The sequence below is a fragment of the Chlamydotis macqueenii genome, chromosome 12 (genome assembly GCF_036417535.1).
Source record: "Chlamydotis macqueenii isolate bChlMac1 chromosome 12, bChlMac1.mat, whole genome shotgun sequence".
Taxonomy (NCBI): domain Eukaryota; kingdom Metazoa; phylum Chordata; class Aves; order Otidiformes; family Otididae; genus Chlamydotis; species Chlamydotis macqueenii.
The window spans coordinates 250531-265355 of record NC_141567.1 but is presented as its reverse complement, the minus strand read 5'-3'; the positions used below and the strand labels follow the sequence as shown (position 1 = coordinate 265355).

Below are 14825 nucleotides of genomic sequence, written 5' to 3'. Positions count from 1 at the left end.
GAACAGCAGGGAACATGCTCACACTCACCTCTGGGTCTGAAAGTATCTCAGCAAACTTCTGGTAAGTGAAGGTCCCTGTCTGCAGGATCAAGTCTCCTTCCTGGTCTGAGCTCTGACCACAGAAGATCAGTAGTTTGTGGGCTGATGAATCACACACCAGTGAGCGGACCTGTTACCATGAGATAGAGTGTTGCAGTCAAAAAGTTATCTATATTCCTCACCAGCACCCAGAAACCAAATCACATGGTGTCCTGGTTTTTGGCAGGGATGGAGTTAATTTTTCCTCTCAGTAGCTGGTATGTTTTACATTTCGTGTGTGAAGAATGTTGATAAACACCCTGATCATATGAGTTGTTGTGAATGAGACCAAGGACACTGTCCTGCTTTCCAAGTCTCGCTAACTTGCAGATGCAGGAAGCTGGGAGAAAGACAGACAGAATAACTGACCCAAACTGGCCAAAGAGAGTATTCCATGCCATAAACGTCATGCTCAGTATATAAGTGGGGGCAGGCGAGGGTGGGTATCTGCCTTCCTGGCATCCATCTTTCCTGCTCGTTTTGCTGGCATCGTTCCCTCTACCTTGCTGGCTCCCTTTTGCTCCTTTGCTTGCCGCTCGGTTTTGTTTCTGTGATCGCTGCTCAGGACAGGCTGTATCGGTCACTGGGACATCAGATGGTGAGAAAACACATATTGTTCACTTTGTATATTTTAATATCCTTATATTCTGTTATTATTGTAGTTTTCCCTTGTTATTTTAGTAAATTGTCTTCATCTCAACCCACAAGTTCTCCTTCCTTCCCAATTCTCTCCCCTATCCCGCTGGGGAGGGGGAGGGTGAGCGAGAAACTGTGTGGTGATTCGGGCTAAACCATCACACACAGACAGGCAATACTTACGCATTATTCACAAATAGCCAAAACATAAGTTTTCTACATACAACAGAGGAGGTTATTGAAGACACAGCTCCCCGTCACATCATAATTCTTATTAAGAAAGGAGGCCAATGCTAAGAGAAAATGTTTGGCATTACACTGCCATGTAAGAGCTTGGCACATTTAGACTCTCATCAAACTAGAATGCTCAAGGTTCAGAAGCCTTCCAGCTTGTTTGCTAGGAAACTCTACAAGCTCCTGAGAAATCCTCAAAATTGGGCAATTCTAAGGCACTAACTCTTCCAGGAAGCAACTCATTCCTAAAAGGCAATCACGCAAGAAACCATATGCTCTTGTGTGTTTCTTTGTCTAGCAGTAAACTCTGCCACAGAATACTGGTTACTGCATGTATCTTGTTGGCAAGACCAGAACGCCTGGACACTTCACCACACCATGCAGCAGACTGGCAACATGTTCAAACTCTCCAGAAGGTGCAAGGCGTAATGATCATGACCTCTATGTCAAGCAAGAGCAGGAGAGCTGACATGGAGAAAACCCGCTGGCATGGGGTCCTTACCTCAGACACAATGCTGTCCACATTGGGATTTACCAGGATCACTGTCTCCAGGGTATCACTCCGGTGATGGAGGGTTCTTTGGCCTGGGGAGAAGCAAGGGATTAGACGGGATGGGAGAAGCTGATGGGGCAGTATCTTCCTACTGATGTTTTAGCCTCAAAAATTCCACTTCAGCATGAGTTTGCATTCAGCTTGCATTCTAGACCCAATTTAATACCTGGATCTCATAGAACAAAGCAAACTCTTTTCTTTAACAGGGAAAAAAAAATTCTATTTCTGGATCAGCACAATTTGCAACTCAATTCCAACATGTTCTGAAGTCCACAGTGCCAGGCATATCAAGCTGCCCATTTCTGCCAGACAGCTGTGCCCCCTAAACACTGGCACAGACCAATTATCCGCTCCAGGCAGAAGTATCTTGCCCCACTGCAGCTACCATGGAGAGGTATCTCTGGGTGTTGTCCAAGCCTTGGTCACCATAGGGCTTTGTAAGCCACCTGATGCATGCCAGCTCACTCTGCATTAGAGTGGTGCAGAACTAATAACAAATCTCTCATCATTCTTAATAAGTTTTTTCTCTTAATATGTGTTTTTCTTTAATCAAAACGTGCACTCCTAGAGGTAAACTGCTGCTGTGGGAACCATCTAGATGATAAAAATGCTTGTTCTCCTGTCTTCCTCCTGTGAGGGTCACAAGCAGGCACCCAGAAAGGACTCTGTTATATATACATACATATATAAACATTTAAGCAAAAAAAAAAAAGGAAGAGCCAAAGAAGAGCAAGCAAAAGCCTGGTAGTGCAAAAAAAAGCAGTTTGTGTACTCACCTTGGCATCAGCATTACATGGATATTTGGCAAAATATTTGACATAATGCCTCACCCTATTAATTTATAGAAAGAATGGCTAGAGCCATCCTTGTGTACCCACATCAAACAGATCTGGGAAGTGATGTACAGGACCTTCCTGCAGCATTTCCCTTGACATTGTAGGCAGCACATAATTTTTTGGATTCTGGTCTTTGCAAATACCTGCCACTGGACTTTACATCCACTCTAGAAGCCAGGCACTTAGAACTTAACTGTTGGAATGTATAATTTATAGGGTTTAACCCCTCATATAGACTGGAGGCCATAGATCTTCACGGAAAATTGACATCTATTTTTCATCTTCCAGCAACTGTTGCTCTCTGATAACATTCTTTCCACTCTCTTTGTTCCACAACCTCCCATCAGCTCTTTTTCTAGGCAGATCACAATCCTTCTGAAATAGCTTGATCAAACTGATATTTCAAAGAAAGACACCAAAAGGACACAAAAAGAAAGAAGTCAGAGAAAGGCAAAGACTCAGTATAGAATCATAAAACGACAGAATAGTTTGGGTTGGAAGGGACCTGTAAAGCCCACCCAGTCCAACCCCCCTGCCAGGAGCAGGGACATCTCCAAGCAGATCAGGTTGCCAACCTGGCCTTGGATGTTTCCAGGGATGGGGCATCCACCACCGCTCTGAGCAATCTGTTCCAGGGCCTCACCACCCTCAGTGCAAAAAATCTTCCCCTTATGTCCAGTCTGAATCTACCTCCCTCTATCTTAAAAATATTACCCCTCGTCCTATCACAACAGGCCCTGCTGAAGAGTTTCTCCTCATTTTTCTTGTAATCCCCCTTTAGGTACCTGTATAGCTTTAATAAAACTCACTTTAGTGGGATGTTTTGCTCTGGCTGCCAGCGGTTAAGTATAAACCAGACAGATATGCCCAGGAGGCAACTTTGAGCCCAAAATGAGAGCCGCTCTAAGCTCTCAGCAGAACTATTTATATTCTGCATCTCTAGCTGCTTTCTGAACTTGTATTCTCTCAGTTTGTCTAAAAATGGTCCCTCCAGACTAAAACACCTGTGCAAAGGACATGCTTGCACTGAGTTCAGTGGCACTTCTGCCACCTGGTGTGGGATGTGGTGTATGGATGGGAGAGGCTGGGAACCCAGCTCCTGCACAAAGAAAGAATGCTGCAAGTGAGCCTGTGAGGAGCGGCGTGGGAGGGCGGCTGGCGGTGCAGACGAGGAGGGCCCAGGAAGCGTTCTGGGGCATGCACTGCAGCCAAAAGAAGCAAAAAACCCATTCATCCTCAAGGTAATGGTAACTGTAAAGGCATTGCTGCTACCTTGGCACCGCTTAGATCCCAGCAGCGAGCACCAGGCACCCCCTGTTTTCTCACTGACTGCACTGTGCAGTTTTCACACAGCTCACCCCACACCAGGACCTCCACTCATATGCTGCCCAGAGTATCCAGAACAGAAGCTATCTGCCCCAAATTTCCAACAGCAGATCTGGGACAAAGTGAAACCCATGCTGTTCCCTAGGCTTCAACTTCTGCCACCTTGCCGCCTATAAAGCCCAAACAGACTTTTTGGGCCACTGTTACCCGCACCACTCGGAGAACACAGCTTGGTGCACAGAATCACCACTAGCAGTCTCCTCCTCGTGCCACGAGAAGGGAAGGCTCTCAGGCGCAGTGTAGTCACCGGCACCCAGCACGTGGGCGTCCTTCCAGGCACCAGGTGCCAAGGCTCTGCAGAGGCTGGGCAGTGCTTGGTGGACGGTGCCAGCCGCACGGGGAAATGGGCCTGTCTGCAGGACTAACAGGCATGAAAATGCTGCCATTTCTGTCGTTCAAGCCCAAGCAGCTGAGCTGTCGCTGCTGAGACTGGTAAACAAAGCATGGCTAGTTAGCATTCTGCTCGCATCCTCTCGCTACCCGGGAGGAGCTGTCCCCTTTTCACTCGAAAAAGAAGGGTTCAAGCTGTGGGGCCAGCAGCTGCTGGCAGATGGAAGGCAGGAATGGTGAAGTACTGAGTCTTGTGAAGGGCTGTGAAGACGATGAAGGGACTGAAGCATTTCCATATGAGGTGAGGCTGAGTGTGCTAAGCTGGAAAAGAGAAGGCTTGGAGTGGGGGAGGGATCTTATCAATACATAGAACTGCCTGATGGGAGGGAATGAAGAAGGGGAAGGCAGGCTCCCTTCTCAGTAGTGCCCAGTGACAGGACAAGAGGCTCAAATTAAGACACATGCAATTCCATCTAAACATAAGAAAACACTTTTTTTTAAAAATTTTTTATTGTGAGGGTGGTCAAACACTGGAATAGGTTGTACAAAGAGGTTGTGGAGTATCCACCCTCGGAGAGGCTCAAAACCCAACTAGACACAGTCCTGGGAAACCTGCTCTAGCTGACCCTTCCTGAGCAAGTGAGATTGGACTAGATGATCTCAAGAGGTCCCTCCCAGCCTATGATTTGGTGATTCTGTGATTCTCTGACGCAGTGCAGTGCTCCAGAGCTTTGCTCCTGACCTGCTGCTGGGCAGATTCCCTTTCTTCAGTTGCAGCAGCTGGTTCTCAGAAGAATACAGAAGCACAGTCATACAGACAAGCCATTTCCAGAAACACTGAATCACAGCGCACACACGCATGCCAAAACCCAGAGCTGTTCTTGAACTCAATTCAGAGACAAAGCAGAACAGCACACAGCTGCAGGCTGAACTGCAAACTGCGAGTGGGCGACAAGGTGACGTGACCCACCCTACGAACTCCCCAGGGCGAGTACTCCAGCCCTGCTCGCACCCAGGATGCTGGCAGCTGCTCCTCCAGCTCAGGGACAGCAGCAGCGCTGGATGCCACAGAGGAGATGCTGGGCTGTGCCCAGCTGAGGGAACACCCATCAGCCCAAAGTCTCTTCAAATCCAAGTGCTCATGAGTCTGAGGAGCCCTTTGCTGGCTGATATATATAGATACACAGAACACAGAACAGCTGCACAGACAAAGGACTTAGACTGGAACAGCCTTCTTCTTACTAACAAAACTTACTTGCAATAGAAATGAGTAGCGGTGCAACTGACATTGCAGACAGTGATTGAAAGGACACTGTTCTGATCATTGCCAGATATTTGTCCTTACTAGAGCCCTACCACAGTGAAATGCACACCTGGAAATCTCACTGCAAAGGGCAAAATCCCTTAATTACATTTACCGGTATGACGAATATCCTTCTCAGGCTCCTGAAGACACAGCACCTAAAAGCACCTAAAAACCCCTGCAGTTAAATAATAAATTCTGGGTTGGTCTGAAGGGCTGGCAAGGATAGCTGCGAGAGCTGCTGCTTGTCATTTGCTTTAATCTTTCAGACCAAACCTCAGAGATCTTGCTATTCTGTTGATCAGAACTGGAAGAACCATGGTTACAAGTCCCCATGCTGAAATCAGAGACCAGTTCCAGGGCAGCAGGTCCCAGGTTCTCATCTTTGTGAAATACAGTCACCTAGGCCAGAGCACTGAAGAGCCATCTTTCGAGGGAGAGACTGTGCTAAAGTCAGTCACGATGCTCTGACTGGTACACCACATTGTAATGAACATAAGGGCAACAAAGATGATTACAGAATCCACTCATCTCTGATGAGAGGAGGGCTGAGAGGTGGGACTCTTTAGCCTGGAAAAGAGAAAGCTGAGGAAAGGGATCTCACCACTGTTTGTACATCTGATGGCAGGGTGTAACAGCTGGGCTGCAGAGCTCCCAGCACCTTGCCATACAGGGGATGGAGACTGTTCATCTGACCCCAGAGAAACCAATCCTCTCCCCATCCAGGGAGCATTCGTTATTCCTCACTACCTCCCTTGTCCCTCCCACACCCTTTGCCTCCTCTATCCATAAGATTATTTGGGCTTACCAGACCACGTTCTGCCTGTAAAGTAGAACACCAATGGCACATTGACAAAAAATACCACAGATTTGGAGTCTGGACATATTATCACGGCACACAAGTCACAGTGATTAAAAACGACTCTTCCTGACTTTCTGATCTCTTACCTGATGTTATGAACATATCTTTTCAGGGTGGCACTTCTGAAAAGACTCTTCTTACAAGAAGATCCTAGATATTGCTATGTTTCAGTACCTTTAGTGAAGAGCTAGGCCTTGTATTACATGGTCTTCCTGATGCTCTGTTGCAGAAGGCCCACCTCTGAAGACAGACAAACCATGCAGGAGGGTCCTCAGAGTGCATATTAACATGAGCTAGCTGAACGACTGCTATTTCTTTCATCGTGAAATGACATCATAACACAGAGATCGTAACTGACCATTTCATTCCAAGGCTGTGAAGTCTCCAACTGCAGCTTCTTCAGTGCCAATGGGAGAAAAAGGATCCATCCCCAAATGGTGTCCATTCAGAGAAAATGAAACAAGGCATTCATTCATAAACAGTCCAGGACTATACAGAGTACAGCAAGCTACAGCTCCTTGTGAAAGAGATTACAAAAAACAGAGGAAAGGGAGAAAGGTCCTGCACAGAATTCTGAGCGGGGTCGTCTCTTATCCCATCTGTCCAAATACACCTTCCTGACTCCTACTGCAACATTGGACCCACCCCTCCACAAGACCAAGGAAACCCTGTGCTGTTTAGCAGAGAGGGAGAGGAGAGAAAGTACTCTCCTTGGTGGCAATGTCCTATGCCCAGCACCTGAAGGGCACACAGTTGCTGAAGCTCTTCCTCCGGTATGCAAATTGAACAGCATACAGCTGGTAGGACCAGCTCTAGCTGGTGGAGATTTGGAGGCTTTGCCAGCTAGTCAGTTGGGCTTGGGAATTTAAAAATAAACACAAAGATTCAGGCAGTACACAAGCCAGCAACTGCCAATTCATCGTTCAGCTCCTCCTTACCTACAGACTTGTGCATCTCAGAAATATCTCTTAGCTTCTCTGTACCTGGGCATCCTTGCTGGAGATGCAGGAGAACAAGCCCCCACCAACAGGCGGGAGGGACGTACCAACCCCTGAGACATGCCTGGGTGATTTCGCAGCTGTGGGCTGAAGCGCGGACAGCCTGTGGGCAGCCAGGGCACCAGCAGTATGAACTGCAATGTGCTCGAGAGCTGCGTGAGGAACGCTGGCACACAGCCTTCCTGCTGTCTATGCGCCCAAACCATCCAAGAGGAGAGTCCTCAATGCACTTAAAAAGAACCCCTCCACAGAGGGCTGGGCTGAAGAGATTCCCAATAGCCTGTGGGCATTTGTAGTGGGTTCTAGAAATAAAAGACTCTGGGCAAATTCCATTTTAAAGAAAAATGTCATTTCCTTCTCTCGGCAGAAGGAGGCAACTGCCTTAAGCAGAGCGCCGGCACCAGGCCTGGCCCTGCGCGAGCAGTGGTAGCTGTCGCTGCCACAAATGCAGCTCGGAAAGTAAACGGCTCTGTCTCGCTCGGGCTTGACCTTTAGAGACGAACAGGAGTCTAGTATGTGCTAGCATCAGCCCCTGCCCTGGTCGAGGGAAGCAGGCTGTCTCCATCCCGGGAACTCAGCCACGCAGCAGACAGCCACCATCCCACCCTGAGGTGCAGCCCGCGTCCCCAGGACACCCAGGAGCAAGGGAGGCAGCTCAGCCAGCTCCTCCGGCTCCAGAGAGGGTGACCCATGGTCTCAACTGGTTTCCACAGGCTGCAAATTAGATTCCAAAGCTGATGTAGTGCTTATGTTGGCTGCAACAGTACATTGTTTCACTAATGAGCTGTCCTTGAAAAACCGTTTATTTTTATTCTAAAGCAAAATAGTAAGTTTTTTTAGATTGTAACAGAACATCTTTGTTAGAGTGAAATAATGGCTAAAATTATTGAAAAAAGCAATTAAAGATTTTTTTTCTTAAACCTGCAGCAATCCATCGCTTATTTTCACTTCTCTTTCTTTTCCCTAAAAAAACTTTGAGAAAATTATTTTCAGGATACTCTATTTTAGTTCACGTGCACAGAATCCCAGGCTCCTAGGTCTTTTTTTTTTTTTTTTCCAGACAATAATGGCTGTATTGGGTCCAGCATAAGTTTTGACTGAGAAGACATGGTAAGATACTGCACTTCCTCAGTTCAAATCTCTGCTCTTTCTTGCCATGACCACTTTGCTCTCTGGGCTCTTGGGATTATTTTTTCACTCACCTTGGCTATGCCTACGATCAACATGCTGTTTACATCCCAACCCCGATCTGACTTACAGGAGCGCTAAGGAAACTGAAAGCGCATATGTCAGAGCAGCTCTCCCAGGACGCAGGAGGCTTGGCTGCCGGAGCTCTCGTGGCCCTGAGCCAAGGCTCCCGTGGGGTGAACAGCCCCCAGTGTGGGCTCCGCAAGCACCAACCAGCTGAGCAGCTGCAGAGGCAACCACTGAGAAACAAAAACTGGGCCCCAGCACTACACCATCACTTCTGTAGTCCTAAGACAAGAGATCCTCACCTGCATTTCCTCCCTCACACTCCGGGTGGAAAGCTGGAGCCCTATATCCAGACGCCGTCTTCTCAGAGGAAAACAGAGAACCCAAAGAAAGATGGCACAGTGGCACGTTCTCTCAGGAGACGGGTGACCTCCGGCTCCCTCCCAGAGACAGAGCAGGATTGTTCTCAACCCCTCCGGCTGAAGCTTGTCCCTTTTTTGCACAGTTGAAACACCCACTAGCACAGAGAGAAGAATGAGATGTCCACACATCTGCGTCCCAGACTGTACAGTGAGTGTCTTTGGCTTCTATATGAATACTATAAAGCTAAATATTTCCATAATTACCACTATCACCCATATTCCAGTTAGACTGAAGCTGTGTAGAAGAGCACCCACGCAGGAATACAACAACACATGCACTAAAATCTCCCTTAGAGTTCAAGGGTTTCCCAGTGTGTGGCTCCGTACGCAGAGAAAAGGGTGAGAGGCATTGCACCCAACCCTGACCAGAGGTTTGGCAGCACAGCACACAGCGGGCTGAGCGGAGAAGGATGCAGCACATGCAAGAGCATCAGGTGAGCCAGAGCAGAGCTGGTGACACATTCTGCACTGCTTCAAGGGCTTCAGATAGAGAGTTTCCAACCAGAGCATCTACCTAGTTGTCTTCAGGAGGACAAACAGGACAACTGGTCACAGACATCCTTCCAGGAAACACCAGTACAGCCTGACTTTCTCAGTGTCAAAGGAGCCATGAAGTGCTAAGACCAGGAAAGATGACAGCAGCTGATTTGGGACAGAACAGGCACTAACTTTAGAACAACTCAGAGGCAGAGAAAAAGCCTTAAAAGCTGCAGAACTCTGCAAGTACAGAACTTTGTGCAAAAAGGTTCAGAAAGAGGACAGCATCGGCACGACAATTGCAAGAAGGAGAGAAATTTCTCAACAGAAGTGGAGTCAAAGACTGAAATTAATTGAAGACCACACTAGGCAGGACAGAGAAAGGAAAAAACACAGCAGTAACCAGTCATTAGGGTCAGAAGACGACTATGTCTGGGAGGACCAGACAGCAACAGATTTTAAAGAATATGGCAAAGCAGAACAGATCAAAATAATTACTGTCAAAAACAGTAGCGTGTGGAGACATACACAAAGCAGGAGGGGCACAGAATGGTCTGGGGTGAAGAAGAACAAGGTCTGGTTTTCAGAACCATGGCTGAGTCTGTAAGATGGAGAGGGCTGAGGTGTCTGAAGGCCTGTTAGGTTTCCTTTTGTGGAAAGAAGGAATATCTATCTGGAGATACTTAGTAACTTACCTTACCCTACTGTTACTGCATGTCAGGAGAATGGATCATGCTTTAAGGTAAGAACATGCTCTGCAAAATAACTGACTGCCTCCTGAGGAATTGCTACAAAGGTGAACCAGCAGCAGAGCAAGAGAAGGAGGTGAAATATTCTTTTAAGGGATGGGCAGTTGTGGGCACTTGCCACATCCCAGGAGATACTCCTCCACCCATGTGCCTGTGTCTTCCTCTCTTCCCTCCTCCCTGTGGTATTTTCATGCCGTCTACAGCTCCTCTACCAGGCAACTTCTATTTCTACACTGTGACAACCATAGCAACCATCTCATTGCTTCCTAATCGCACATACTGTCTCACTTTTATGCTAAAGAGCAATTTGATAGCTCAGCCATTTTAGAACCACTAATTGAAGACACAGATGTTCACTTTGGAAACAGCTGTATCTATTTCCAGAAGTTACTGGATCCTAACTGTTCATTAAATGCCTCTCAAATGGAAGTTACACCACCACTAAGCTACATTAATGGTTAAGATGAGCACTTCTATCTAGTTTACCAGGTGCAGAATTGATCATGAGAGACTCTGTGCCCTTCAGCAACTTTGCTGACTCAAGCTAGCCTTGCATCCTTTTGCTATGGAACAGTGTGTGGCTCTCACATGAATCAAGAACACATGCACGGGGGCATTATCTCCAGCTGTGAGGAGCTGGAGCTGTAACTTCTTAAACATCTTCACCTAAAACCACAAAAGGAAACCTAAACGCACCCAAGATACCCTCTTAACTGGTGCCCTCACTCCACCAGCCCCTGGCAGACTTGTAGATGGTCCCTTTGGAAACCAAGTTAATGTTCCACGTTTTCCTTGTCAGTGGGACTTCAGCTGTGACTTGCTGCCAGTCCCTGAGCAGAGGCTCCCACAAAACTGTTCCTGTTGGCATTGCGGCAGATGCCCTGTTGCAGATTCCAGGGCTAAAGACTGCTGTAAAGTCACAGAGTTGTAGAGTTTCTGATTTCTGAATTTTAATAAGAATACGCATCACAGGATACAAGTTCTTACAGCCAGAACATAGCACAGATTAAAAAAAAAAAACTGTGCGTTTCTCCTAGTTTTGAAGTATCTGGGCAATGCTGATTCTGACTGACTTGGAAGTACAGCTCATGATCTGTCCTATTTCTCTGATTTTTTTTTGGAGGGGGGGGAGGGGGGTGGTGGATAACTGATCAATATGAAATGTGTAAGCAAGCTGCCAGATGCAGGGAGAACTTAATTGCTCTCCCCAGAATCAGGGGATTCTGATATTTCCTCCTGTTTGGCTATTGAGATACCAAATGTCTGGCAAGGGGCTTCTGCCTCTGATTTCTAGCATCTGTTTAGACTCCTCAAACCTCCTGTATATTCCCTACCATTAACAGTCTCATTCTAAGTACCTTTTCTTCCCCCTCACCTGCTTGTTTTGAAGATGATCTGCTAAATGTCATCTCTGTTTAAGATACAGATATTAAACCAGCTGTGGACTCTGTGGCAGTAAAGCACAGAAGGACTGTATTCTGCCAGCCCTTGAGGAAAAGCAGCTGTCCTCTGCCAACACCTCTCTTTGCTGCGTTTTGACTTTGCGCTCTTGGATCTAGTTGCCACTTGATAGATTCTCTGCATGATCTGGATTCCCGGGATTTGATGTACAGCATGGAGTGCAGTGACAACGAATGGGATATAGAAAGTTATTTCAAAGTGCAGAGCTTCGAGGTCTCCTGTCCCTTCTGCTAGCAAATGCAGGCCTTGTCTGTTCAGCACTGAAAAGAGAGGCAACTGGGAGAAGTCAAGGTTTCTGGCAGAGCTGAGACATCTTCTCTCAATACTAGCAACAAGTCACCTTGGCCACTGCCTCTCACTGATCTGCTTGCACTGAGCTCTCTAAAGTCCCACTTTGTAACAGGAGCCCTTACTTCTTAATGCTACCCAGTTTAGCCAGGTCTCTTCCAGCTTGCAGATTACACAGTGGAATCAGGGACTGAACCTACTGACTTGGGAGAATAAAAACGACTAGAAGAGGCCTTCACACCACCACAAACACTTCTGTCCCAGGGCCTCTCACTTGTTCAGCTCCCTCAGAGCCATGCAGGCACAGAACCCTTCCACGCTCCCATGCCTCCCTCTTCCTTGACAATTGTCTTTGTCTTTGAACACGGACCAACAGCAAGAAAGAAACCCCGCAGCCATTAAAATTCCCATGCAAATCTAGCAACTAGGAACTGGGAAAAAAAACACATATTGTGCTCATACCTACCGGTCTGCAAGCTGGTTCTTCAAAAAGATGGTCAAAGCCACAGAGAACCAACCTTTCCAATGGTTTCCTACCATGGAAAGGAGTCATATTTGTTTGAAACTATTTACTTCTTACATGGCCTGGGCAGTGTTCACACTTCTGTCCAAGTACTGCAACTTACCCCTCTTAAACCATCCTAGAAAGCTTTTCAGAACATAAGTCTAGTCAATCAGAAGGTAAATCACTGGCTTCTTGCTCACTTCTCCTCTAAGATACATATCAGCACCTTGAGTGCCTCAAGACAGATTGACATTCCTCAGGCAACATTCAAAAGAGAGATACTAATGGCCTTTTCCTTACAGTTTTCTCCTTAATTATTTAAGAATTTTGAACTAGAGCTTAATAGAGAGTGAGATGGTTGGATTCAGTGAAATAAAGGTTAGCTACAGCAAGTGCAAAAGCAATTAACTTGATGTCTTAACTTGAAAGTCAATAGAGGAATCAAACAATCCAGACTTGCCAGTTATGCTGCTGTGCTTTTTTAGCATCATCTATTTGTAGCTATAGCGTGTTGTGAAAAACAGCACTGAGCTTTTACAGCCTTCATCTTTTCACTGGAAACAACCAAAAGGACTTTTCTCAAGACTACCAAAATACATGAAAAGCAGAGCTAGCAAATGCCAGCCACGGATGCAGTGGTACCACACAGCTTCCGGACAAGTCTCCAGGTGAGAGATAAGGCTATAGTCCTGTTGGCTGGTATTTCTATTTTCTTACCATAGCCAATATCCCACAGGCAGGAATGGACTCTCCTTTCCAACCTTAAAACAGCTACAAGAGTTTTAGGTCAGGTAATCTATGAGCATATTCAGTAACAACTGTTATACTAAGCCACTGCTGCCTGAGGCATTTAGCTGACTCCCAGGAGTCAGACCCCTTTCACATAGGAGGGGTCTGAAACTGTCCTGCTGTGCCTAAGCTCTGAGATTTGTTTTCACCTTTGCTCCACACTAGAGACAAGAGATAGATTTCCACATGCCTGACTGGTGACTATAGAGCTCTCCTCCCCATTGCACCTTCTTCTTCAGGATCCCAAAAGTTAGTGCAAATTTACAAAAGATGACTTGTTTTGCAGAATGCCAGAGACACCAAGAACCTTACATACCTGGTCGAACTGTGAACCCAGGGCTCTGAGGTAGGTTCTAGTAAATTGCCAGAGACTTTGGCGCTTCACAAGAAGGCTCATGAAAGACAATAATGTGTGCAAAGAGACACACAAGTTATTCAGTAGGACATAGTGATAACAGACATGCATATAAATCCTACCCGCTCTGTGACTTACATGCCTCCTGCCATTGAAATTCCCAACCTTCGTCCTCTTAGAGGAAACATCCAAGCCTTTACTTTCAAAGGCAAAGAAAGAGCTCACTCATTTCTTTCAAAACACAGAAACTGGGATGATGATGATGCTTTTCAGAAAGGTAGAAGTGAATCAAAATTGCATTCCCTATTTTTAAAAAAGCCAAGCCAGTACTATTCTATACATTTGAGAGACTGGTCCAGCAAGACTTAAAGGCCTGTCTCAGGAAAACTAAGAATCTGCTGGCCAAGGACAGCGATGCTCAAGTTCATCTGTGAATAAAGCCTCAAAAGGACAGAAACTTCCCTAAGAGAGGGATACACAACTGATTGTTGCATTAGTACTAACTTTTGAGATCCTGGAAAGGAAGGCACGAGAGGAGGAGAACTGATCTATAGCCACCAGTCAGCACATGTAGAAATTTATTTCAATTTCTTTAGTGTGAAGCAAAGGGAAAAACGAGCCACCAAGGCATGGAATTAATGAAGACTGCTTTTTGTGTGTCCGCCCTGCACTGTACCACAGCAATAATCCCAGCTCCCTCCATGTTCCCTGCAGTCCACTGCAATATCCTCAGTTCCTCTCATGAGTCACAACTACCAACTGTCAAGCGGCAGCACACTCGGAGATAGAAGCGCACTGTCTGACGGCTGGTGCATAAGTAGTGACTGACCAGATGGCAGGCCAAACAGAACACGTACTCTCCCGGTGAAGGCACCAATTCGGATCACTCTGCTGCCCCACCAGTTTTGACAAAACTGGTAGAAACTTGTTACTTTTAAGGCTTTAGTAGAAGCGGAAGCACTTACTCCAAACAAACACAATGCGTGTGTATTTGTAAGAGGGATTCATACTACTCAACCAAGCACCTCTAAGGGGATGGAGAAAAAAACTAATACAAAATGAGAAGTCAGAACCAAAGTAGCTCAATACTTTCTCTAGTCTTTCCTGTCAACAGCTACAAGGCTTGCGCTGGACTTCAGAAAGACACGGTTCTGTAGCTAATTCAGTATTTTTGAGGGGAAAGAAAAATAAATCCTCTTTTTCTATCTCAGTAAATTCTCCCCAGAATAATTTCTAAGCATTCACTTACACATAACTTACTCTCTTTCTTCTCCTACACAGTTACTGGGCTGATGGATAGTCTCTGTCACCTCCCTTCCTTCCCCAGGTACTTTTGCCTAATAAACACTTCACAGTGTAGCAGATGCAC

At 46.4% G+C, this 14825-nt stretch overlaps 1 protein-coding gene across 2 annotated transcripts in view; it reads right to left on the bottom strand.

The window, feature by feature from the left end:
* Window positions 1-14825, bottom strand: part of MAP1A (microtubule associated protein 1A) — a 62502-nt gene that overhangs the window by 16965 nt on the left and 30712 nt on the right. For both annotated transcript variants that reach the window (XM_086757215.1, XM_086757216.1), the window contains 2 exons: window positions 1451-1533; window positions 29-169 (listed from right to left, as the gene is read on the bottom strand). In XM_086757215.1, the coding sequence (XP_086613341.1) occupies window positions 29-169; window positions 1451-1533 (224 nt within the window). The remainder of the gene's footprint in view (window positions 1-28; window positions 170-1450; window positions 1534-14825) is intronic.